The sequence below is a fragment of the Protopterus annectens genome, chromosome 1.part1, assembly GCF_019279795.1.
Source record: "Protopterus annectens isolate FY-2018-M chromosome 1.part1, PAN1.0, whole genome shotgun sequence".
NCBI lineage: Eukaryota > Metazoa > Chordata > Ceratodontiformes > Protopteridae > Protopterus > Protopterus annectens.
This window is the reverse complement of record NC_056726.1, coordinates 816,051,472-816,079,220: the sequence shown is the minus strand read 5'-3', so window position 1 is coordinate 816,079,220 and position 27,749 is coordinate 816,051,472. Positions and strand designations below refer to the sequence as shown.

At 41.8% G+C, this 27,749-nt stretch overlaps 1 protein-coding gene across 1 annotated transcript in view; it reads right to left on the bottom strand.

Moving 5' to 3' along the window:
• TLN1 (talin 1) overlaps positions 1-27,749 on the bottom strand; it is a 3,443,760-nt gene that overhangs the window by 963,999 nt on the left and 2,452,012 nt on the right. Inside the window, exon 36 of the mRNA XM_044078439.1 lies at positions 18,299-18,388. Within this exon, the coding sequence (XP_043934374.1) occupies positions 18,299-18,388 (90 nt within the window). The remainder of the gene's footprint in view (positions 1-18,298; positions 18,389-27,749) is intronic.

Sequence of the window (27,749 nt, the reverse complement as noted above, 5' to 3'; positions counted from 1 at the left end):
CTATATATCTCACCTGGTAACAATATCTCTACACTCGAAAATATTCTCCTATGGGCCTCTACTGAAATTAACTATGAAACTTGTATCCTTGGTGATGCGAATACTGACTGGAATAAAATCAATTGCCCCTCTCCCTCCCTATCCATTAACCTCTATAACTTCACTCAAATAATCCTCTCCATCACTTGACCTAACAAAATAAACCCTCCTGGATCCACTACAGATTGGATCCTAGTCTCGGATCCAAATAAAATGACCAATTCTGGCACAATTCCGGATACTTTTTTAGCGACCACCTCCCAGCCTTCATACATCGCTCAACTAGTTCCTCCCCACACCAGCATCAATACATTCAAACTCATAACCTCAGTAGCTTCAACCCAACTACTTTCTCAAATACTTTCAAACAAATGAACTGGCAAATTCTAAACATCCTTCCCCTTGACAAGGCTACAGAATGCTTCAACTCTGTCTTCCTTGATACTTTAAACTCACTAGCCCCACTAAGAAACAAAATGATAAAAACAAACTGCTCCTTGGCTATCCAAACAGACAAAACAGATTATGCACCACAGAGACAACTATGGAAGCTTTACCAAAACAATAAACTGGCCAATACCTTGCTCCAATATAAACAGCTCCACAACCATGCAAAACGACTAATCACCAGAGACAAAAAATCTTACTATATCAAACTTCAGTCCAACAATAAAACCCAAAGAAATTCTGGAACTCAAACTCGCTCCTCAATCCAGGCTCCAAGAATAATCACTGTCCTGACCCAAGTAAATCTGACCTCGAACTAGGCTCTGAATTTAGCTCATTTTTCATAGAAACTATTACTACCCTCACCAAGAAATTTTACAATAATAACCCAACTGCTCTACACTCTCCCCCTTCTAACTCACCTCATCTGTTTGAACTCAAACCCATCTCTACTATCTTTATAAAAATACTTTTGACCAAACTTAAAACCTTGCTCCAACGCTCCCGACAATATTCCCTCTTCCTTCCTAAAATGTACTGCTGATGGCATTGCTCTCCCAATCAGCATCATTATCAACTGAGCCATAAAAGAATCATACGTCCCCAAACTCTGGTGTTCAGCTTATACTCTTCCTCTTCATAAAGGAGGCAAAAATACTAGCATCTCAAACTTTCACCCCATTGCTTTGCTCTCACCAATCTCCAAAATCCTAGAAAAATGCAACCACCTCCAACTTATACCTTTACTGACCCAAAACAATCTTCTCACTCATACCCAACATGGCTTCCACCTAGGCCATAGCACAATAACCGCTCTACTCTCTTTCCTAGAAACTGTCAATCAAGCCCAAGATTCAGGACACTTGGTTTCTACTGTTTTACTCTGTCTAAAGCCTTTGATACTATTTTCCCACAAGCACCTTCTCTGTCATCTCTCAAACCTTAATCGCTCACATAATGCTTTATCCTGGTTCTCCAGCTATCTATAAGACAGATCACAGGCAGTCAAATGGAAAAACCCCATCTCTTCCTTCCTACCCCAACTGGCGTACCACAGGAATCCATCCCTGAGTCAATGCTAACATCTTCATCAATAACTTTCATACTGTCATTCCTGATGCTAAAATCATTCAATACGCAGGCGATTCAACCTTAGTCTGCTCTGCCTCAAACCTATCTGAATTGCTGACTAAAACCCAAACTGCCTTCTCAACAACTGAAAACTGGATGTGCCAAAACTACCCCTCTCGCAATGCAAATAAATAACAGATTCTACTATTCCCTCTCCTACGATACAAACAACTTCAAAGCCTATAGTCAAACGAACTCGCCTATAGAAGTGGTGCCCTATGCCAAATAACTTGGCATTACTGTTGATGAACACCAAGTTTTATATTCATATTCAACAAAATATTAAGAAAACCCACCAAAAGCTAGGTATGCTGTATAGGAATAATCGCTTTCTCCAACTCTACCAGGCAAACTCTGGCCTCGACTTTTCTTCCTTCCTTATTATATGGAGCCCCTCTCCTAACCAACCTGTCCTCCTCTATCACCTCTAAACTAGAAAACTGCTACAACAAAATCTCTAAATTTGCCTCAATCTAAAAATACCACCCATCACTGCCTAACCCTACAATTCTTGAATTGGCTTGACCTCCCAAACTAACTAGACTATCTCCAACTCACTACTGCACACAGACTCATTTCACCAAACAAAATGTCCCGCTCCAACATCCTTCCCCCTTTATAAACCCAACAGAGCTCTCAGATCTGAAAATCAGAACTTTATTACTATCCATAAACCTAAAAGTACTGCTGGCCAACTTTTCCTATCTTTCTCACTAGGCAAAAAATGGAATTCCCTTCCCCTCCATGCTACGAACCATACGAAACTCAGAAAACTTCAAAACCCAGCTAGTCAAACACCTGTCCACTAAATGGAAATGTACCTGCCTTCACCCAACCTAATCCAAGGTGGTTCTCTGATTCCCAAGCTCTACAACTCTCAGTTATCTTCCTATGAGTTTACCTAAGCTCGCAACAATTTCTATAGCTTCTCTCCAAGCCCTCAACAACTCCTACAGCTACTCTCACACAGCCCAACCTTGTAACATTGTAAATAGCATTCTACTGTTGATGTGTGTATGCAAAGCATATTTACATTTTCTTAAAACGTTTGTATGTAAAATGTTTCCACACCTAATTTTCCTCAAATGAAACTACCTTCAAGCTTAATGAATTTAACTATGCATGATACTGAATGCGTTTATGTGTAACTATTCTACATAATGTTATCTTTAACATTAACTATCAGTTGTATACAAATTGTATAATGCTTCTTGGAGCTTTTCTCCCTGGGCCTCCACTGAAAATGAGTCAATTCGGCCCAGTGGACTTCCCCGATAATCAAACTGCAAATAAATAAATAAAAAGTACAAAAATTATAATATAATTAAACAAAATACTGTAACTCTCCCTTTGAACAGTCAAGTGCACAAGTTGCATTTTGGAAGGGGTGACAAGAAAAGTGCTGTGTAACTAGCTCAGCTAGTAAATGTAGCATCATTCAGCTTACCTCCTTTCCATCCTCAGGTGAAACACTAAGAAAAACACTAAGAAAAGTTTCAGTAATCCCTTGGCAAAAGCTGGAGGCTGATCTTTTTCCCCATTTCCTCTTGCTGTTTTGAAGTGTTCCACCCAAGTCTTTTAAGAACAGGAGTTGCAGAAAGTCTCAAGAAATGCAGGTATCACAGAAAGTATCACACAGCTAGGACTAACCACGGTCTAAAAACAGCCTGAATTCTCCTACTTTCTTAAATCTCCCTCTGCTTCCAGACGGCTTCTTTGTCTTTTGTTGCTGACTTTATAACTGGATTGGGGGGGGGGGGCTGGCATTGACGTTTACTTAGTCCTTTCAGACTTCTGAACACTTTCCTAATTTTGCTTCTGCTGTTAACTTCTATGGCACAATGCTTTAATGACCAACCTACTTAACACCTAGGCACATCACCTACCTGCACCTTAGCATCTAAGTCATGTTCTTGACTTTGTAATAGCTAGACTAAAGTCTTTTCGAACAACCGTCGCAGGTGCATAACATTACTCATGTTTTGTAAATTATCATTTGCAGCATATTTCACTGCAACACTAATAATGATGTAAAGTACAGTTGTGTACACTTACCATAAATGTAGATGTTCGAGTGTATTCACTGTTGCAGTCATTACATTTGGGTAATCCTGCTGGCAGGTTGCCCTCAGTCAGCCTGAATTCCAAAGTCATGGGTCCCACATCGGCTGCTGTCGCCCCCTCCCTGATGTCAGGTCGTCAGGGGTATAAAAGAAGCAGCCGACGTCATTTATATATATATAAAAATACATGCACCAATATAAACTTTACCATCATCTACAAGCAAATACACCACATAGGTTGTATAAATCAGAGAAGGAAAGATAGGTTCCATCACAAGAAAGGGGGATGGCGGGTGGGTAACCTGGACTGCAACAGTGAACACACTCGAACATCTACATTTATGGTAAGTGTACACAACTGTACTATGTTCTGTGTGTTTCACTGTTGCAGTCATTACATTTGGGTAGAGTCCCAAAGCTATGGTTGGGAGGCTGGAGCTAAACAGAATTAGGAGCGGCTATGATGCCCTCAGAACTGCAGCGGCAAAGCCTGCCCTGGATTTAGAGTAGAGTGGCAGATGACAGTGTTTTGTAAAGGTGTGCACTGAACTCCAAGTAGCAGCCTCTAAAATGTCCTTGGTTGATCCTCCCCTGAGAAAGGCTGATGAAGTGGCTGCAGCTCTGGTTGAATGTGGCCTAATGCCCTTAGGCACTGGCTTGCCATGGTGTACGTAGCAGAAGCAAATGCAGTGGCCTATCCCTTTGAAATAGTCTGCTTTGAGATGGCCTTTCCTTGTGATCCTGCAGCATATGTCACTAGCAATTGCTCTGTCTTTCTGAGAACTTTGGTTCTGTCCAAGTAGAATCTAAGCTGTCTGTGTACGTCCAAAGAATGTAGAGTTCTCTCCCCCTTGTTCTGTGGATTTGGATAAAAAGTAAACAGATGAATAATTTGGTTAAGAGCCACACTGGACACCACCTTAGGCATAAATGTTGGGTTTGTCCTCAGAGAGACCCTGTCTGGATAAAAAAATGATAAAGGGTTCCACAGCCATGAGTGCCTGTTGCTTAGAAACACGTCTTGCAGAAGTTATTGCTAAGAGCAGAGCTGTTTTCCAAGATAAAAACTTTATATCAGCAGTAGCAGCTGGCTCAAAAGGAGGCAGGGTGAGTTTTTCCAAGACATAGTTGAGGTCCCATGCAGGAATTGGTGATCTCCTTGGAGGCCTTAAATTTTTGGCTCCTCTGAGGTACTGCTTTAATAAGGGATGAAAAAAGATTGGTGGCTCCGTATTGTAATGAGCTGCAATGGCAGAGGCATGAATTTTAATAGATGAAAAAAATGGGCCTTTGCCCAGCATCTCAGTTAAGTATTGCAAAATCTGAGGAATATTTGGCACAGCTGTATCAGTTCCTTGTGCCTGGTTCCAAGCACAGAGTCTTTTCCATTTTCCAGAATAAGATTTTCTAGTACTAGGCCTTCTGGCTTCCAAAATGACATCCATCACAGGTTTACTGAGAGGTGTGTTTTGTATGACTACATTATTCGCCATGCTGCTAGGTTTAAAGTCCTGAGTTGGCTGTGCAGGATCTCACTGTTTTGCTGGGACAGTAGATGAGGTATTTGAGGTAAGGTCCAAGCTGGGCACTGAGACAAGTTCCTTAGGATTGGATACCAGTACTGGCGGGGCCAGTCTGGGGCAATCAGTATCATCTTTGGCTTCTCCTGTCTGACCTTTAGGAGTACCTTGGGGAGGAGAGGCAGTGGGGGAAAGGCATATATGGAGAAGTTTTTCCAGATGAAAGATAGGGCGTCCACTTTCCGTGCTTGCCTGTGATAAGTCCTTGTGCAGAATCTTTTTAGTTGGTAGTTGTGAGGGGAGGCAAATAGATCTATGTCCGGGCATCGCCATTTCCTTGTTATCATGCTGAAGACTTGTGGATCCAGCTGTCACTTGTGGGGATCCATGAAGTTTCTGCTTAGTTCATCTGCCAGAGTATTTTTCCTTCCTGGCAGGAATTGTGCCTGCAGATGTACTTGGTAAGTTAATGCTGTGTCCCACAAAGCCATGGCTAGTCTGCAAAGGGGGTAAGAATGTGTGCCCCCCCCCCCTGTTTATATACCACATCACCGTGGTGTCTGTCTGTCTTTATCAGTAGTTGTCCCGGATGAAGTAGGTCCCTGGAGGCTGTCGGGGCATTTTGAACAGCTAGCATCTCTTTTTGATTGATCTGCAGATGCATTTGATTTGAGGGCCATGTGCCCTGAATGCACCTTCCTGCCATGTAGGCCCCCCAGGCATAATTTGATGCATCCGTTGTTAGTGTCTGCCTGGTTGGGGGTAATGTGAATGGCTGTCCCTTGTTTTGGTGACAAGCCTTTGCCCATCGAAACTCCTGTTGCAGACAGGGAATGAGAGTAATCATTGTTTCCAGGCTGTGGCAATGTTGAGTCCAAACACTTTTTAGGAACCACTGAAGTTACCTCATATGCAGTCTTGCATATGGAATTAGTAGGATGCAGGATGCCATGAAGCCCAAAGCCTGCAGAATTTTTCTTGAAGATAACAGGGCCTTTGTTGCCAACATTTTGAAATAGGCAGTCAGTTGCCTTTGTTTGTCTGGCATGAGATAAGCCATCTGGGCAGTTGTATTTAAGCTTGCACCCAGGAATATTATCTTTTGAGAGGGTACTAGTTTTGATTTCTTTTCGTTGGCTGTGTACCCTAGGATTGCCTGTTAGACGTCTTTTCACAAATGCCAGATGCTGTAGAAGAATGTCCGTGTTCTCTGCTTGAATTAGACAGTTGTCCAAGTAAGGATACATTTGTATTCCTCTTTGCCTGCAGAAAGCAATTACTGGTGCCAGGCACTTTGTAAAGACCCTGGGCGCAGTAGATAAGCCAAAGGGCAGTGCAGAGAATTAGTAATGCATTGAGCCAGCCTTGAATCGGAGGTATCTTCTGCATAATTGTCTGATTGGGACATGCAGGTATGCCTCTTTTAGGTAGTGTCTCACAAGCCAAGCGTTCAACATCTTGAATTTTGGTATGTCCAGGAATGTGTTCAGAATAGATAGGTCCAGTATTGGTCTCCAGGCCTTGTCCTTTCTGGGTACCAATAACTGTCTAAAGTAAAATCCCTGTCCCTGCACTTGCTCTGGTACTTGTTGAATGGCCCCCATGCCCATGAGGGATGAGACTTGTTTTTGTGCCTCTGCCCATTGATTTTTTGGCAGATCTGGCCAGCCGTTTGCCTTTGGCAGGGTATGGAAATGGAACTTGTAGCCTTGTGACACGATATTTAGAACCCACTTGTCCTGGGTTATAATGTGCTAATTTTGTGAAAAAAGTCCTAATTTTCGCCCTAAAGGTGCTGCCAGGAGATAAGTGCTTGATGCAGGCAGGGGGAAGCCATTGGGACTGTTTCCTGTATGGCTGTGATTTGTCTTCTCCAACTTTGGAGGTAGAAGCACCCCATTGCTTTGACCTGTATGAACCTTGCGCCTGGGATCTGCCCCTTTGAGGTCTGTCTGACACAGGAAAGGACCAGTTCTTTGTAAGCCAGTGTCTGCTAAACCTAGGTGGCTGCACTTGTAAAAAATCTTTGACAGTTTGCATAGATTTAGCCTTGTCCTCCATTTTCTTTAACACCTCTTCTGCCTTAACACCAAACAAAGTATCATGCTGTAAAGGTCCATCTAATAATTTAACTTTGACATGATCAGGCAGATTTTGTTCCTTTAACCAAGCATGCCTTCTAATCACAGAACCAGTAACTGCGGCCCTGCAGGAGGCCTCCAAAGGAAAAAAAACTACATTGCAAAGTATGTTTTCCAACTTGTTCAGCTGCATGCAATAAATCCTGCATTTCCTTGTTATCTGCACAGTCAGTTTAATAACATTTTCTGTTTAAGCAATGCCATAACATGTTGCTGATATTTGAGCATATGAAACTGACAGTTTAAGGCCCTTATAGCCAAAGTAGCAGATGTGTAAACCCTTTTCCCCCCCATCTATCCGGTGCCCTAGAATCTCTGTCAGAGGGAGTAGGGTTTTTGGCAGCAGAAGCCTCAACTCCTTTGGGACCCTGTGAAATAGTTTCTGGGACTGCAGCAGGGTTTTTAAAAAGGAATTTATGAGAGTCAGGAACCCTGTAATATCTGTCAGGCTTAACAGGAGCTGGAGGTAAGGAGTCAGGGGGTAAGACTAGACTCCAAAAACACATCTACAATGTCCAACACAGGTGGAATGGCTAGTGGCCTGTGTTGAGGTAGTAAAAGGAAATCCCTGAGCCTCTTTTTAGATTCTGAAAAATCTTAGCTCTCCCAATGGAAATGCTCCCTCATGGTATGCAAGGTTTCCCCAAACGAACAGTCCTCTGGAGGAGAAGCAGAAGGTATAGATTCTTCAGCATCAGAATCCTCATAGGGGGGAAGAGAATATTCCTGATCAGAAGAGGAATCAGAACAAACAGAAACCTGATCTGAAGATTCATAGTCAGTCTCTTGCCTAGGCCTCTTATCAGGAGGGGGATGGGAACCCCTGATCAAGGTAATCAAGTCTTCGGCCATTTTAAGCATCTGTTTTTTGGGCATAGAGGCCTGCCCACATGGCTCTTGAGTTTGTTTCTTTGCTTTAGAAGGTGTTTTAGTCTTTGCCTTTGAAGCTGAAGTCGGTTTAATATAGAGATGTTTAGGTCTGAATACACCCTCAGAAGCCGGTGCCTGCGCAGCGGCTCCGGACCCATCTGAAGGAGTAGTATCAGAGGCTTTAATACCTTGAGTTTCCGGTGGCATAGCCGACTCCACGTGGGAGTCGGTTGCGGCCTGCGACTCTAAAGTAGCGGGCGTCAGGGGCTGCGAAAGCGCCTCACTGAGAACCGGCGACTGGCTTAGGAGAAGCTTCATCGGTTTTGGGCCTCGGTTGTCTCTCTCTCTCCTTTTCTTTGCGTTTTTTGTGAACTCCGGTAGTCTGATGGCTATCCGGCGACATTTCTGGATAAACTGGCGTCCAAAATAGTTTAAAGAGAAATCATACCAACACTTAATAGTGCATTGGTTAAATCTAGCACAAAACCAACAACCAGAAACGTTGTGATCAGGGCCTAGGCAAGGAATACAGTAAGAATGAAAGTCCTTATGAGGTATTTGCTTTCCACAATAAATAGAATTATTTACTTTTTCTGACATCGGTCTGGAGCAAGAAAAGTTTCCCCAGTGGGGTACTTAGCTTTATTGAAGACTTTGGATCTGAAACTCGAACACGAAAATCTCAGGAGTCGGCCGACCGGCACTTGTGAACTGCTTCTGCTTCGGGCACCGCATGGCAAGAAAGACTAAAGAAAATGGCGTTGGCTGCTTCTTTTATACCCCTGACGTCAGGGAGGGGGCGACAGCAGCCGACGCAGGACCCAGGACTTTGGAATTCAGGCCGACTGTGGGCAACCTGCCAGCAGGATTACCCAAATGTAATGACTGCAACAGAGAAACACAAAGAACATCAATCAGTTGCCATTTGCACTGCACAGAATTTTTTTGTATGTAATCTAAGCTTTGCAACGGTCCTTGTCCTAATAGCCTGGTCATGGCTGAATCAGATCACTTAACCAGTAAACAAAAGCATAAATAAAAGATGACTATTTTTATTTTAATTTTATTTTACATTTGTTGACCGGGCTAGTCTAACTGGATTCATGTCCATTTTCAGTAGAGGCCCGAGAAGAAAAGCTCCAAACTTTAAACTAAATGTACAGAAAAAAGGGCAATAAGACGGCTTAAACTAAAACATATAAATTATGCTAAAACATTCATGCTATGGGCTATCAAGGTAAAAAAAAAAAAAAAACTAACAAAGCAGTAAAGGTACATAACATTTAAGATAACAATGCAATATTTACAGTAGGCTAACATAGAATGTAGTATTAAGAGAAGAAAAAGTTGCATGAAGGTTAGGGCACATAACAGTTTTAGAAGCTCAACAGGGTGTATAGGTCAATATATGATTTGCAAAAAAGTATGGAGGAGATGGAAGATTCCTTATTATACCCGTTCAGAAAAGATATAGTTAGGATACATACAAGTAGATACTGGGAGTGGCAGGAGCTGGAATAGGTTTCAGTAATGAACTAAGGAGGGATTAGTAAGAAAGGAGTACTATGTTAAATAGGTGAAGGTTTTATCATCCTGATAGGAGGATGGGGGAAGGGAAGGGAAATAGTAAAAAATATGGTTAGGGTTAGTACATGGGCATAGCCATTGTGCTTTGAGGAGTAATTTTAGTTGGTGCTTGAAAAGTAAAAGTGATGAGAGCAATTGAAGGTTACTGGGGAGCCTATTCCACATCTTTCCGATGGAATTAGAGAAGAGGGAGTCTCCTGCTTTATTATGGGATTTTTGGATGGTTACTTGTAGTTCATTTGCTGAGCGCAGTGCAATAAGATTTCTATAAGGAAAGATTAGGCTGCTACGAACAGGAGTATTAATGGTATGAAAGAGTATCTTATGGGTGATAGTGAGTTGTTGGAATAGTAGCTGGTTTTTGAGATCTAGCCATCCTAGTTGTTTAAGATTTATGCAGTGATGGGTTCTATATGGAAAACCTGTGGCAAATCTGGCAAAGTTGTTGTAGGAAGTTGCTAGTTTGCTTAGGTCAGATTTTGAGAGAGTAGTATAAATGGATGTAGCATAGAGGAGGGTAGAGTTCAGGTGGGTATGGGCTATGGTGGTTCTGGCTTCAGAGGTAAGGAAGGATTTAATCCTATATAGCGAGCCAAGTTTTCTATTAACAATTTTAATGGTAGTGTCAATGTGTGTCTCTAAGTTGATTATGATCAACTGTTACACCTAAAAGTTTAGTGATCAGGTCAGGTGTGATTAAAGTACCATTACTAGATTTGACACAGTAAGATTGATAGGGGGGATTTTAGTGTTGGAGTAAATATCAGCAGTTTAGTTTTTTTGGCGTTTAGTAGGAGGCAGCATTGCAAGAACCATTTTTCAACTAAGTTAAATGCTGTTTAGGTAATGTTTTGGAGTTCAGCAGATGAAGTGGCAGAGCACACTAGTGTGCAGTCGTCTGCATATTGTATGCAGGTGGCTTGGGGAATATTTAGCTTTAGATCATTGATGAAAATAGAGAAAAGGAGTGGCCCTAGAATGGAGCCCTGAGAGACCCCTAGAGTAACAGGAAGAAGATTGGAAAGGTTATTGTCCCAGAGGACAGCTTGCTGTCTGTTTTCTAAGTAGGATTTGAACCATTGTAATGCCTGAGTGTTGAGAGAGAGTTGCTTTAGTATGTCTAGTAGTAATTGATGGTTCACCATATCAAAGGCTTTGGATAGGTCTAAAACGAGTGCAGTGAAGAGCCTGTTGTTGCTACAATGCTTGTTGATACAGTCCGAGAAGGATAGTAAGACAATAGTGGTACTATGAAAAGGCCTGAATCCATGTTGACAGTCAGATAAAAGGTTATTTTGGAGAAGGTGGTCAAGTAGTTGGTGATGGATACATTTTTCCAAAAGTTTGGCTAGAGGGGAGAGTAAGGCAATGGGGCTACACTTTTTTTGTCCTTAAGCTCATATATTGCTAGCCCTATCAATATGGGTTTTGGCTGCCTCCTTACTCATGGCTTATAAGTCATGCTCGTTACATATGCTATATATTACCGGAACATTAAATGTTTTGCATTTGTAAATTTAATTTATACACACACACACACACACATATATATATATATATATATATATATATATATATATATCTATATATATATATATATATATATACACACACACACACATTATATATATATATATATATATATATATATATATATATATATACACACACAAACATATGCTGCTGTTGTCTTTTGGCTTTTCCCGGTTAGGGGTCACCACAGAAGAACTCCAGTCCGCTAATGATTGGCAGTAGATTTTCACGAATGCCGAGTTGCCAGCTCGACGTTCAACCTTCAATGAAGGCACGCCCATTTACGCATGTCTTTCGAATGCAATAAATATATTCTGCAAAAGAAAAAAAAAAACATTTCTAAGCTTGCTTCCTGCCCTTCCTGTTACTAGTTTTGTCCAGATAGAGCTTTGCTGTACATCCAGGACTGTTTGTAAGCTTCTAATGCCCCCAAGCCTTTCTGTGTTGGAGGGAAGCCTACTAGCTTATCAGCTGGAGTGGATAAGCACTAGGTAGCCTATCTACCACAAGAGAAGTGGTTTCTGGCCTCGAAATTGTAGTTTATTGTCCGTTTGGACAGTTTTTTTTCCCATCTCTTTCAACTTTCTGGTTTAAATGCCTGCATTTGTGCTCGTTTCCCACCTTTCCTGTAACTAGTCTAGTCCAGATACAGATTTACTGTATCCAGGACTGTTTGGAAGCTTCTGAGCCCCCAAGCCTTTCTGTGTTGGAGGGAACCCTTCTAGCTTGTCAGTGGGACTGGTAAGTACTAGGCAGTCTATCTACCAAAAGAGGAGTGGTTTCTGGCCCAGAAATTGTAGTTTATTGGCCGTTTCGGCAGTTTTTCCATCTCTTTCAACTTTCTGGTCTAAAAGCCCGTGTTTGCACTTTTCCCGCCTTTCCTGTAAATAGTCTAGTCCAAATACAGATTTGCTGTATCCAGGACTGTATGTAAGCTTCTGAGCGGTGCCAAAGTCTGCTCTTCAATTTTTCCCTTAAATCTGCTAGTTCTCTCCTCTCCTGCTCTTTTACTAGCTTATTAGTCTAGCACTTTACCAGACTTCTTGTAGCAATTACTGTAGCAAACAAAAGTGCTACCAGCACTAAACATTCTACAAGGAAACAGCTCCAGTACTTAATAACCACCCCTCCAGGCATGTCTAAAGGTCAGTTTCCCTGTGCTTTCTTCCATTAACCTGGTGAACTTGGGCATCCTGAGGCACTGTAGCAACTGCCTCATGTACACCGACAACCTTCTCCTCTTACCTCCCAACACTCAGACTTGCAAGAGATGCACTTGTATATCCAAACTGGAAGCCACGCACTCTCCAGCCAAGACCGGAACAGCTGGTCAAGAGGAGGTCAACACTTGCACCACACCACATGGAACACACAGCCCTCCAGAACACACACCAGCCCTGTCTTCACATAAAAACACAAACCACACACCCACCTTCGCGGAGGGTCTCTATAAAAATCTACCCAAACAGCAGAGACCTCCAAGGCAGAAATGCACTCTACCACCACAACACTAATCATGAAACAACTCTCCTTAAACAGTGTGCCACTCAAAAGAAGCCCCGAGGCAAAACAACATGCCCAACACACTAGTCAAAGGCGACTCGATAGTGAGGCACACTGATGTCCCACTCACTAGGTCGAATAAGTAGAAAGCGACAGTCAACTGCTTGCCAGGTGTCAGGAACCACCACATAACGCATGCACTCAGGTCTCTCAACAACAGGCACAAATATGACCGTCATTGTACATGTGGATGTGAATGACCTGAGACGTACCTCCCTGGACTACATGAAGAGAGACATGGAGGAGCTCTCGGATTATGTAGCCCAGGCGGGTATGACCCTAGCCCTGAGCAGCGTCCTACCATCACCCAGAATGATACCACATTACAAGCAGAAAACGACTGATTTCAACAACTAGCTAAGTTTCTGGTGTCATTCTAAGGGGATTCAGTATCTGTCTGCCTGGGATGACATGATTGACAGACCTCAATGCTTTGTCAGAGATGGCCTGCATCTGTCACCCCTGACCTTTCGAATACTAGCCAAGGCTCTTGCCACCCCTATAGTGCCTTTTTTTAGGCAGTGTTCCAAAGACCAAATTACCAATTTAACAGCTACAAACAAATGCAATTTAAGGGTCATGCTGCTCAATGCTAGAAGTCTAAATCTCAAAATGCACTCACTCGAAGCACTCCTTAAAATGGAGAACATAGACATTTGTGCTGTAACAAAGACCGGGTTCAAGGCAGCAGAAAGAACCCCTGCACTACCAGGTTATAACCTATTCCACACCTTTCGGCCCTAGGACTTGGACCGAAGCTCCAAAGGTAGTGGTGTTTCCATACTCATAAAGGATGCACACACCTCCAGACTGGTAGCCCAACATAATGCATCAGAAATATTTCAGGTGCAGCTAACATTGGGTAAGACAGCGATTCAGGTCGTAGCCTGCTACAGGTCCCCAACCATGCCCCAAGACTCTCACTCCACGTTCATAAGCACCCTGGAGAATATTAGTGTCCAAACTAACACTCTCATATGGGGAGACTTCAACTACCCCTCCATTAACTGGGAAAACTACTCCTGTACTAATACACTTCCCAAACATTTCTTGGAATTCATTAATTCCAATGCCCTGGACCAGCTCGTTCTTACCCACACTAGCGGTAGCAACATCCTTGACCTGGTCATTACAAACATGGGCGACCATTGCTATACACCAATAGTCAACTTTTCCCTTGTTAGATCAGACCACAAATTAATTACCTTGGAAATTCACATCCCATGCACCCCCCCCCCCCCCGCAAAGGTAACCACCATGAAAAACTTCTCCAAAGCTAACTTTGGGCTCCTAAAAACAGAGGTGGCTAACTTCACAGCACCCATGCAAATGTAGAACAGTTGCATGACTGCCGAATCATACAGCAATGCACTGTACGAACACATACACAAATGCATTGATCTCATCATACCCAATAGAACCAAGATGCTCTCCTCCAAAAAAAGGAAGCCAATCTGGTGTTCCCCTGCCATAAACAAGCTCTACAACAGGAGGAGGAAACTGATGCGGAATAAGATGAAGTCCCAAGACTGGAAAAACTCCCTTAACAGCCTCAACAAAAAGTTGAGATCCCTTATCAAATCCTCTAAAGTTAGCTATGAAAACAGAATTGCAGCAGATAATAAAGACAACCACAAGGCCTTCTATAGTCATGTAAAGAATCTCCATGGCAACACCCAGATTTGCTCTGAGCTACTGCACAATGGTACCTCCTATACCGAGCAAACAGATATTGCCAATATACTGGCGACAGATTCAGTGCCAATTTTACCCCCCCCCCCCCCCCAGGACCAATGACAATACCAGTAGATTGCCAGGCACCCAGTCCTACTGCTGCACAGGTTAAAACAGCACTGTCCAAGGCCAAGAATACAGCTTCTATGGGACCTGACAATATCCCTGGCTGTGTTCGACATGAACTACAGAGTGAACTGGCACCTCACCTGTGTGCCCTGTTCAATCACAGCCTCACCTCAGGCTTTGTCCCTACCAAATGGCACACTGCTACAGTCATATCTCTCCACAAAGGAGGAGCGACTACAGACCCTGGGAACTATCACCCCATTAGCCTGACAAGTCTGATATGCAAAGCTATGGAATGCATCATCATGGACCTAATAAACAAGGATACAGGGAATCTCCAAACTCTGGATCTCACATAGTTTGGTTTTGTGAAGGGCAGATCATGCCTGCTGAACTTGGTCAACTTCTTTGAGTCAGTCACCAGAGCTGTGGATGAAGGTAAGGTGGTTCATACAGCCTACCGTGATCTGGCCAAGGCCTTTGATACCATTCCCCACTCAGGAATCATAGAAAAACTCACTAAGCTAGGCATCAACCCCTATATCACTAGGTGGGTTGCAAACTGGCTCACAGATAGAACCCACAGTGTGAAAGTAGCTGACTCCAAGTCAGACTGCCGACCAGTCATGAATGCAGTCCCACAGGGTTCGGTCCTGGGTTCTCTCCTGTTTGTTATCTACTTCTCTGAAGTCCAGGCCAACACGAAGGGACCATGGCTGACAAAGTTCACAGACTATTGCAAGTTGGGAGCTATTAACTCCCCAAGTGATGTGGACATCCTACAGAAAGGCCTCACTGATACCGACTGGTGTCAGAACCATGGGCTTAAGCTCAGTGCCAAAACATGTGTCATCATCCCATTTGGGAAAAACCCGGTTCACATGAATTACCACATCAATGGTAGTCCACTGAACACAGGAGGAGTTATAAGAGATCTGGGAACACAGGTTGACAGCAACCTCTCTTTTGACCACCACATTGCTACACTGGTCAGAAAGTCCTTCTATGTGGCACATCTCATTTCTAAGGGTTTTGCATCCAGGAAGAAAGAGGTAATAGTCTCCCTCTACTCTTCCCACATTAGGCCAATCAGAGTACAATGCCCCATTTGACATGTACCTCACTAGACACCTGCAACAACTGGAGAGGCCGCGAAAGTACCTCACAAAGAGGATCCTAGGCCTCAAACACTTGTCCTGTATGGACAGAAAAGAGAGCCAGCAAACTGTGTCTTGGTGAAATATTTATTGATTAAACAGCAAAACAAACAGACCGGTTTCGGCTGGCAATCCACACACAGCCTTCCTCAGTGTAACTACAAATGCTACATCTAATTTGTAATTAGAAATGCTACATCTAAAGAAATCCCAATCCCTCCACACCACATGCTCCAAAGACCTCAACTTCATTACCACAATCAACAGAATGTGCTGGAGGGACAGGTTCATAACCCAGAGACTGCCCATGCTATGGAACAGACTTCCCATACATGTCAAACAAAGCACCTCACTGGCCTTCTTCAAGAGAAATCTTGATGAGTGGATGGGAAACAGAAAATTCACCCCAAGGATCACTCCAGTGGCTCTACTCGACAGAGGCACTGGGAACTAAGGTCGGCTGGCACGATGCCAGGGTAATCCTATGGTCTAGGCTTGTAAAGGCTCCAGGGCCATTAGCCTAGTACACACCCATGTGCCTATATGGATCCCCTTTATATGATCCAAATTTCAGAACATCAAACCTCTGATCATTGCAGACCAAAGGATCAAAGTTCAGAAATATCGAGCCTTGTGAATGGAGATAACCGTACAATGTGTAACAGGAATTTTACCATTCTCTTCACTGTAGTTCGATCTCAGAGTCGGCATATTTAACTAGCAGGGGGTGTGGGTGGTACAAGGGGCGCAAGCCCCCCTGCAAAAATGTGTAATCAGAAGTTTTCATGTTTTACATTTTTCCCCATAGGTTCAATATTTCGGAACTTCGATGATCAGAGGTTCGATGTTACGAAATTTCGATCCTATGAAGTAGACTCTCTCTCTCTCTATATATATATATATATATATATATATATATATATATATATATATATATATGTATATATGTATATATATGTATATATACATATTTATACACACACACATATATATATATATATATACACACACACACACATATATATATATATATATATATATATATATATATATATACAAACACACACACACAGATATATATATATATATATATACACACACACACATATATATATATATATATATATGAAACGTCACCAAAGTAGAAATACCTGCATTATCTTTGTATAGTGTCACCACTAAACAATTCCAGATGTCTTAAGAACTAACTGGCTATATAATGCACCTTTAACAAAAATTGTTACTTTACAAGTATCTCACATTTAACTTTTCTCTACAGGCCTCTGCTGAAAATGGGATTTGCCTAGTTGGGCTTCCTGGTACACAAAGACAGATACATCTCAGAGATGCCCTGTACAAAGACTTTCCAAACAGGCTTTGCAAGGGTTTAAGCCCAGTTTCCACCCTCTCTTCTTTACAACAATTGTTTTTTTAAACAGTTATCTTCAAGGAATTTTTCATATCCATATGCTGTTGCTAAGCTTTCCCTTTCTATCACAACATACATTTTTTTGCGCATTTATAACTGTCTGATCCACAGACAACTGGTTTGTTCCCTTATTTATCAATCATATGTTGTCCAGATTAGTCCCACTAGCCTAATGGCCTCTTTTCAGGGAGACCCAAGGTGGTACTCATACTATTAGGAGAAAATTGGCCAGGGGACTGGGGAACTTCCTCTACTCTTTTCGAAAGGTGCTGTGGGATCTTTTACATCCACTTGAACTAACAGTTACATACTGATGAATAGACTGACAGCTATTAAAATACTGATATATTTTCAGTCTCTGATCTTGTGAAAGATTCCTCCTTACTCTGGACTCATCCTCAGGAGTATAACTGATTAAAAAAATGAGAAACATTCACACAGACCAAGATAATTTTTACGAAACTGTAAAAGCATGTGTGGGTTACCGGTTACATTTACAAGTGATTTGTTAAATTCACCACTAACCTAAAAGACAGGTAAAACATCCTAATAAGACTTACGTTAGAAAGTCAGTGTTACTACTACTTATTAAGTAAGCTACATGTGGAAACTTCAACATATTCTGCACAGTGAAAATAATTTAACTGTGACTGACAATGTAGTTATTGCTGCTGTTCTTAAAGATGTTATACTTCTAATGAATTATGTCTCTCAAAATGTTAACATGGATGTGAAAACCTGGAGAAGTAGGAAAAAAATAAAACAGTCTCCGACTGTCAACATACCACTTGGCTTTTTCTAAACTCCCAGTTTTGGCTTAGTATCTTTTTCTTGCTCTAAAACCAAGTCCTTCCCAGGAACAATTAGAATAATTAAAGTCCTTCCAATTTCCCTGTCTATAAACAGGTTACATTTGAATTCATGTAGGTGGATCACTTTCTATGCTTCAGTCAACAAAGTGGAAAATAAATAAATAAAATTAAATAAACAGACGTACTTAAAAGTACTAACTCACCTTCGAGTTCTCCATAACACTGTCCAGGCAATCAAAATAGGACTGGTCGGTGACAGCCTCGGTGGGATTTTCCAGCAGTTCTCTGACAGTCTGCAGAAAAGCAACATTAAAACTGACTTTATAGTTCATGAAAAGCATCTCATAGCAACTTATACAGCTTAGTCCCAGCTCCTCTTGACACACTGTCTCACAAATATAACTGCTTCTTTGAGGAAACCATCTCAAAATCTCTCTCTCCTGTTTTGTAATCCTTCTTGCTTTCATTTTTGTGCATGCAAACATATACCCTACTTTACCAAGTAGTACTCAAACACAAAACTATTTGATAAGTCGTCCTTATTTTGTATGACACACTTCTGGAACTCTCCATATATGTCTTGCAATTATGTCTCGTGAAAATAAACTTCTCTTTCCACTAGTAAATTATAAACAAAATTTTCTAATACAGACTGCTTCTCTTTCCATTATAGTCCTCTCATGTGTTACTTTCACACTTTAATGACCTTTCATTGCTAGCTTCAATCTTGCTCTGTAATTAGATCTCATTAAGCTCTTTGATGTCAGTCAGACTAATGAATATTTCAACAAGGGGAAATGGAGCTCTTCTGATTAAGGATTTTTGACTGGAAACGGACAGAGGATGTTGATTCCAATACCGTAGTACTACTACTACAAACTGGCAAGAGAAACCTTTCTACTCTAAATACAGAGTTCAGACTTTAAACCTTTAACTGAGGGAAAAGCTATCTATCTAGGTCTGGTATGGAAACTGATCATCTACAACTAATCTTATATCATAATGAAAGGACAGAAGGTTTACTGCAACCATGATTATCAAACTGAGTTCTTCATCAACACAGGCAGAAGTGTGGTACTCTTATGGCAAAATTCAAGATTTTTTTAACAAAGAAGAAACCCATCAATTAACAATAAAGCCACATTTTAATCTCCTTTTCCTCCCACAAAAACCTCCATCAAAAAGTATCAATATGTTCTTTAAGAGTAAGTGCTAACTCAGCTGTAAGAGACTTAGAAACACAAGGACACCTGAATACTACATGCTATACGTACAAGCAGCACAAACTGCACTCTTAAAACTAAATCAATTTACTCTATCAATTACTGACAAAGGACAATTTGGTTGGGGGGGGGTCCTGGACTGTACTGCTGCTGGTGCTACGAGTCCCTGGGGCTGCAGAGTTAAAGTGGCACCTACTTTGGCTTTTTTAACAGGGAAAGTAACAGATCATTCATTAGTTCTGTTTGCAAGGGGGATTGCCACCCTCCCCATAAACTACAAATTATGTACAGTGGAGGGTGATGGGAGGCAGAAGACCCCCTTACAAATAGAACTAACCAAAAAAACTTGCCAGAATCTGTCAGAAGGTTAAAGCAGCAATGGCTGTCAAACTATGCTACTGCTGTAGCACTCCAAGCGCTCCATGAAGTAAATGGCAAGGTACAATGCACTTCATTAACACCCATCCTAAAATAAGTATGACAAATGTTAATGTATCTGTACTCAAGCTGCAGAAAGTTATGAATTATGAAAGGGAAAAAGCATGAAAAATAAATCAAACAGCATGATGATGTACAAGATGCATGTTTAAGGTGGGTACATGTCTATGGTAGCTCAATTGTCAAAGGCATAAAGGGTGTTGGTAAGGACAATAACATTACCTCCCAAACACACAGTTATATACATGGTCTCTAACTCTGGATACTTTCAAGACAGCTGGCCTTGGTATATGAGCAGCATATACACAGCTGAATCCTAACCTCCTACTGCAGCAGGTCATAACTCTAGTAGTATGTTGATTTTAGTAAATCTGCATGCGAGACTCAATAAAAAGCTCTAGGTTTTGGTCTTCATGGGGTCTCTCTCTGCATGTCAACCAACAGCAGGTCCAGTCTTGACATCCTATGCGCACACTGCATAAATCCCCGAGTCTTAACACATACAACCCTCCCACACGCATACTCTAATGCAAGAACCGAACATATTCATATAAAAACAAGGTTTATCCTGCACAATAAGCTCACAGCGACAACTCTGTGCTTAGCTCATACTGTATCTGGCACACCATTTTTCACAGATTCATAGACTGCTACTAGGCTAACAACCAGGGGAAGGGTGAGGTGGGGATCAGGCTAGGGGTGGTGCATTTTATGCCCAGCCAAATTTTCCCAAAAGAATGATGTCCTGTATCCAAATAGGACATTGAGGGACAGGCATTTATAAGCTAATCCTGCCCCTAGGGGGACATGGGTGCCAGGCCTGGTGTAAATGTCCTATTCCCCCATCCACTGGCCTAGATTGCGCTTAAACTGGGTAATAAACTCAGCTTCACATCAATGGAAAGCCTGTCCCATAGGAGAGGCAAGTCTCTGGAACACTTCTTTCTCTCCAGTATGTTCTTGCTCAAGTCACAGACAAAATTCAAAGCCCTTGACCTTGTATTTCCGGTACTCTTCTGATTTACCAATATCCATGAAATTTGTGTGTGTAAGGTTTGTGGATGCCTTGTAAGCCAAGCATAGATCACCCCTTAGTAATCTACAGGAAACTGAGTAGGGGGAAAGGGCTTTAAGGCAGTCTGTATAAGGCAGGTTTGGTGCACCTTTTATTCTTTTTCTAGGGAACCTCTTATTGGACTAAATAAGTAAATCAGACACCTAGTGAAAAAAACCCAAAGCTGACTACAAATCTAAACTGGCCACCCTAGTCAAGGGTAACCACAAGGCATTCTTTGGCTATGCCCGCAACTTCAAAGAAAAATCCCAGATTTGCACTGAACTTGCAAATGGTACAACATACAGTGAGAACCTGGTGAGATTGCTAACCTGCTGGCAGATAGGTTCAATTAGACCCCCCAAAATCACCGTCCAGTATACCACAAGACATTGCTCCCACATGTACTCTCCCAGAAATTTCGAAGAAACAGGTCCTTAATGCCCTATTCAAGGCAAAAAACACAGCCTCTATGGCATCAGACATCACTGGCTGCATCCTAAACTGCTTAAAGCAGGAGCTAGAAGCACCTCTGAGTACCCTCTTTAATCACACTCTAAGCACTGGGTATATGTTCCTGCAGATTGGAAAACTGTCACTGTCATGCCCCCCCCCACAAAGGGGGCTCCTCTGCTGACCCTGGGAATTACAGACCAATACGTCTGACCAGCCTCATATGTAAGGCCATGGAGAGAATCATCATGGACTTCATCAACAAGGATATAGGGGACCTCCAAACATTAGACCCATCCCAGTCTGGTTTCGTCAAAGGGAGATCATGCCTACTGCTCTTGGTGGACTTCTGCGAGACAATCACCACAACCCCGGATGAAGGCAAAACTGTGCATACTGCTTATTTAGACCTGCCAAAGGCTTTCGGCATCATTCCCAAAATTAGGGATGCCTCCTTCCAGTTCCAAAAGGTCCATGTGGCCAATAATTTGAAATGTAAAGCCAGTATGTCTTTTGTGAAGCTGCAGGTGCCAAGCCAGTACATTATTCTTGCATTTACGTCTAATTTCAGAAAGATTCAGAAAAACAGGATCTACTGTGGCAGCTGAAACTGAACTCTTTTAGAAAACTGGAGCTCAATTATTACTGCTACATAAAAAGCAAAGTAGATCTCAAAAAACTGCCCCCACTGTTTAAGAGAGTATTAAAAGAATGATATGGGGGACTGATTAATGCTGACATTATTTGCTTATATTGTTTTAAAAACAAATATTAAACACTGCTTACTTCTAGCACCAACTCACAACGTTATGAAGGACATACTTTAGGCGGCTCATGTAAACATTAATTATTTTGGACGGCTACACATTAAAGCTGATCACTTTTGTTACACTTTTTCCTTTTAGGTAGTGAAAGTCTGATCCCTACTGGCCATAGTGCTTTATTTATTTATTTATTTTTTTAACATTTATCACTGTTATTTCCAGCTTAGCAAGTATTTGTTTTCATCTTACTTAGGTTTTCAGTTGTAGATCCCTACACACGTTTATTCATATATTATGATTTGTTTTTGACACACAAACCTGATGAAGTATTTATTTGATACGAAAGCGATCTTTGTTAAAAGTTATATATTTTATTAATATTTACTCTGGTACATGATTAGGGGTGGATCTTTTTGTTGGTCAATCATTTTTTTAGTCTCTAGTTTTGGATTAGTTGGTTAACCTATACAAAATAAACTGGTCTTGGATTGTAATTTGTCTCTAGCTTGTTAGTTTTAGGTAGCACGGTCTCTGATTACACTAAGCTGTTAAGGATGAAAGGGGACTTGGCTAAAGGAATGATTTTAATGCTTTTACTGCTCTTAAAAGAACCACCCTCTGTAAATACTCCCTTGCTCCAAACAACCTGATTATATATAAATAAGGAATGTTTTGATGCTTTTCATTATACTCAACTAGGACAGCTTGTTTGTGTGTTTCAATAAAGGATATTCCATTTTTAACTCAATTGTGGACTACCTACTATTTTCTATTTGATTATTTTGTAGCATGTATTTTACAGTTATTTTTTACAGTTCGATTTTTATCAAGTAAATTAAGTGCATAATATAATTCATGAAGTGAACATCACACCCTCCACAATGAAAAGTTAAATATATATATCTAGGAACGTGCAAAACAGAACTTTTCCATAACATCCCTTAATGGAAATAAAATTTCTGTCGACACCCAAACAAAACTCCTTGGAGCAATAATTGATTATGAACTTACATTCAACAATCACATTCATAGCTCAAAAAAAAAAACCCACCAAAAACTAGGTCTGCTTTACCATCAAAAAAACTTTCTTCCCTGTGCATCCAGGCCATCCCTTGCCCAATCCCTGCTTCTACCATCCCTACTCTATGCTTCACCTATTCTTACCCATCTACAGAGTAACCTAATATCCAAACTAGAAACCACATATAATAAAGTAGCCAGATTTGCTACAAATCAACCTTACAAATCCCATCACTCTCTCATTAAAGGCTTTAACACTGGCCTGAATTTTCCAACTTACTACCTCAATCCCAACTCCTTACAGCCCACAATATACTAAACAATCCTAAATCCTGCCTATCCCTTGCAAATTGTCTGACACTTTATACTCAACGCCCACTAAGAAGCACTAATCAATACGTTCTTGAAGTTCATAAGCTACACAAAACCTTTGGGAAAATACTCTTCACTCAGTTGCAAAAAATTGGAACACACTCCCTTTAGCCCTTAGACTACTTAAAGACAAAAAATGCCTTCAAGAAACAGCTTAAAACTTTTTTCCTAACAAATTGGATATGTTCATGCGCTAAACTAATACCAAAGAAACTTTCAGGGATAACCTAACTTAACTGTATCACTTCTAGCTCTCTCTCTTACTACTACCTACATATTTTTTCCAGTCATATTCCATACTAGTTAGCTCATGTTACACTCCATTCCCATAATCGCTTATAGTTTCATAGGTTGGTACTGGGCTATCTGCCCGAAGGCATCTATTAGGCCAGCCACGTTGTGCGGTATTCACCACCCCTTTAGTAGTTCCCTAGACCATTGTACTAGCAGCTAGTACCCTTGGCCCCTATCTAGTAGTGCTGTTGGTGTGATCCCCGGTGTGAACTTTCTGTTACCCATCCACTCAACAAGGTTCCTCTTGAAGAGTGATAGTGAGGGGCTCTGTCTTATGTAGATCGGGACCCTGTTCCATAGTAAGGGAAGTCTCTGCCAAGGGAATCTATCCCTCCAGCATGTTCTATTCATTGTTGTGTTGAGGTTTATATCCCTAGAGCGTGTAGCTCGAGTAGATTTGGTTTTGCTAAGATGGAGCATGTTCATCAATTCTGGGTTGGACATGGCTCTCTACGTTATTATTGTTCTTTAAATTTATTTATTAACTTCCAAAATTCACACAGCTTTATCTGTATATTTACTTACTTCATGCCTAGTACCTTGGTTCAGCAATGTATTGACCTTAGCCGTACCATATTTCTGCTTACTTTCTTGCCATACTATGTGAAAATTTCCATATATGTATTGCATTTCCATCCATTCTGTATATTCCTTTATTGCATGTTCTGTAATTACTTCAGAAGTATGTATACTTAAAATGTGATCTGTGTTTATCTTTGTTCTTACTATTTGTTTACTTAAAACGTTTTTGGGAGCTTTTCTCCACAGGTCTCTACTGAAAAAGGGCTTCTAAGAACCCAGACAGACTAACCCGGTTAACAAATGTAAAAATAAATAAATGATCACGAAATTCTGAAATAACGAATTTCAGAATCCCGAGATCATAAAGCTGAAAGCTCTAAATACCAAAACCCCAGAAGCACAAATTCAAAAATCCCGACGTTCGGAGATGAAGTAGCGCTTCTGGTGTTGCGATGTTTGAATGAAAGTTCAGATAAGTATGTATATTTAAGGGTGTTAGTTAGGGGCTTTAGTGTGCGTTGTGACTGCGATGTGTGTGCGCAAGGGGAATGTAGGTGTGGCTGAATGGTGGCTTTGCAGTTGCCCGCCCCTACTGTAAATTTGATCTGGGAAACTCCTCCCAGTCTAGTGTCATTATCTCATTCTACCTAATCCAGGGAGAACATTTGAGAAGGCCAACCAAGTTAGTTTCTGCTCCTCCTTTCTCCTTTCCAAAAAATTTTTTTTCTAAGCTTGTTTCCTGCCTTACCTGCAAGTTGTCTAGTCCAGATACAGACTTGCTGTATCCAGGACTGTTTGTATGCTTCTGAGCCCCCAATGCCTTTCTGTGATGGAGATAAGCCTTCTAGCTTAATTTTGTTTCTTAGAACTAGCCAGTTTTCTAGTTTCAGTACTCAAATCTGTTTGAGCTCAGCACTTACTCAGAACTCATTGCAAGCACTAAATAAGCTACAAATTACAGCAGCACTCAAACTTTCCTCACTTATCTAGAGGAAAACAAGTTTTTAGTACTTAAATAAGCACCTATCCAGGCATGTCTAAGGGTCAAAGCTCCCAGTGTTTTCTCCTGTCTACCTGATGAATCTGGGCATCTTGGGGCAATGCAGCAACTGCCTCATATACACAGACAACCCTCTCCTCCTACCACCCAACACTACAACCTGTGAGAGATGCACTTATATAGCCAAACTGGAAGCAAAGCTCTCTTCACCCAAGACTGGACTAGACAGTCAAGAGGAGAAGTTAAACACTTGCACCACAACACACTCATCACATAGTTCCTCAAAACCTACACCACCAAACACACACAGAAACGCAACACACACATCTACATTCGCGTAAGCTCTAAAACAAAATCTACCCAAGCAACAGGGACCTCCAAAGCAGAAAAGCAAGCAACCCCCCCCAACACAACCCAAATGACACAGCCCACAAACTCAGTGTGACACTCGACCACAGCCCATAAGTCATAAAGTACAGTTTTGTACCTACCATAAATGTAGATGTTCGAGTGTTCACACTGCTGCAGTCATCACACTTGGGTTATCCTGCCATCAGGCGGTCCCGCAGTCGGCCAGAGTTCCAAAGTCATGGTCCGGCGTCGGTTGCTGTTGCTTCTTCCCTGACGTCAGTGCGACAGGGGTATATAATATGCATCCAACGCCATTTTCTTCAGTTTTTCTTGCCATAGATGTCAGGTGCCCCCAAGAGGGTAGGCAATACATATTGCTAATCAAAAATATACATATAAAATAAAAAAACAATACCTTCAGTTACCAGCAAATACACCCCAAAGGTTGTATAGGATAGAAGGGTATAGATAAGTCCAGCTAGTTCAGAGGGGATAGGGGGAGGGTAACCTGGACAGCAGCAGTGTAAACACTCGAACATCTACATTTATGGTAGGTACAAAACTGTACTATGTTCATCGTGTTACACTGCTGCAGTCATCACACTTGGGTTGAATCCCAAAGCTAAGTTTGGGTGGCTGGTCTATAAAGAGTTAGGCTTGGCTAAGAGGCCCTGCAGAACTGCAGTGGCAAATCCTGCTCTGGATTTAGAGTAAAGAGGCAGGTGATAATGCTTGGTGAAGGTGTGCACTGAACTCCAAGTTGCACCCTCCAGAATTTCCTTGGTAGGTACTCCTCTGAGAAAGGCTGTTGAAGTGGCTGTTGCCCTGGTGGAATGAGGCCTAATGTTATTAGGGACTGATTTTCCATGCTGTGTGTAGCAGTACCGAATACAGTGTCCCATCCATTTGGATATAGTCTGCTTTAAGATAGCCTTGTCTTGTGATCCTGCAGCATATGCTACAAACAGTTGATCAGTTTTCCTGAAAGCTTTCGTTTTGTCCAAGTAGAAGCATAGCTACCTGTGTATATCCAAAGAATGCAGAAGTTTCTCCCCTTTATTTTGGGGGTTTGGATAAAAAGTAGGCAAATGGATGGTTTGGTTAAGAGCCACACTAGATACCAACTTTGGCATGAAGGCAGGGTTTGTCCTTAAAGATACCCTATCCTGATGAAAAATTATGAAAGGTTCCACTGCCATTAATGCCTGTAGCTCTGAGACTCTTCGTGCTGAAGTTACTGCCAGGAGCAGAGCTGTTTTCCATGATAAAAATTTTAGATCAGCTGTATTGGCTGGCTCAGAAGGCGGTAGGTTCAGTTTTTCCAAAACGAAATTGAGGTCCCAAGTTGGTGTCAGTGCTCTCCGGGGCAGTCTTATGTTTTTAGCCCCTCTGAGGTACTGCTTTAACAAGGGATGAGAGAATAAAGGAGGATCCGTGTTGTAATGTGCAGAAATGGCAGAGGCGTGGATCTTAATTGATGAAAACGATAGGCCTCTGTCCAGCATCTCAGTTAAGTATTGTAAAATCTGAAGAATGTCTGGAACAAGAGGGTCAAGGCTGTGATCCTGGTTCCAGGCGCAGAATCTCTTCCATTTTTCTGAGTAAGCTTTCCTGGTGCTAGGCCTCCTGGCCTCCAAAATGACATCCACAACAGCTTTAGATAGAGGTGTTGCCTGTTTGACTGAAGTATCTGCCATGCAGCCAGGTTTAGGGTTTTGAGCTGACCGTGCAGGATTGGATTGTTTTGTTGAGTCAGAAGGTGTGGAATTTGGGGCAAAATCCATGGTGGACCCCGAGTTGTGAAGGTCTGAAAATACCCTCAGAAGCCGGTGCCTGCTCAGAGGCTCCGGAGCCATCTGAGGGATTAGTTTCCGTAGGCCCAATACCTTGAGTTTCCAGAGGCCTAGATGTCTACACGTGGGAGTCGGAAGCGGCCTGTGGCTCTGAGGTAGCAGGTGTCAGGGGCTGCGAAAGAACCTCACTGAGAACCGGCGACTGGCCTAGAAGAGGTTTCGTAGCTTTTGGACATTGGATGCCTGTCTTTATCCTCGTCTCTGCGTTTTTTCGGTAATGAGGTCGTAGGCTGATCTGACGGCATAGTATAATTGAACCTTCAGCCAAAGTAGTGTAAAGCAAAATCAAAACGTCTCTTTATAGTGTGTT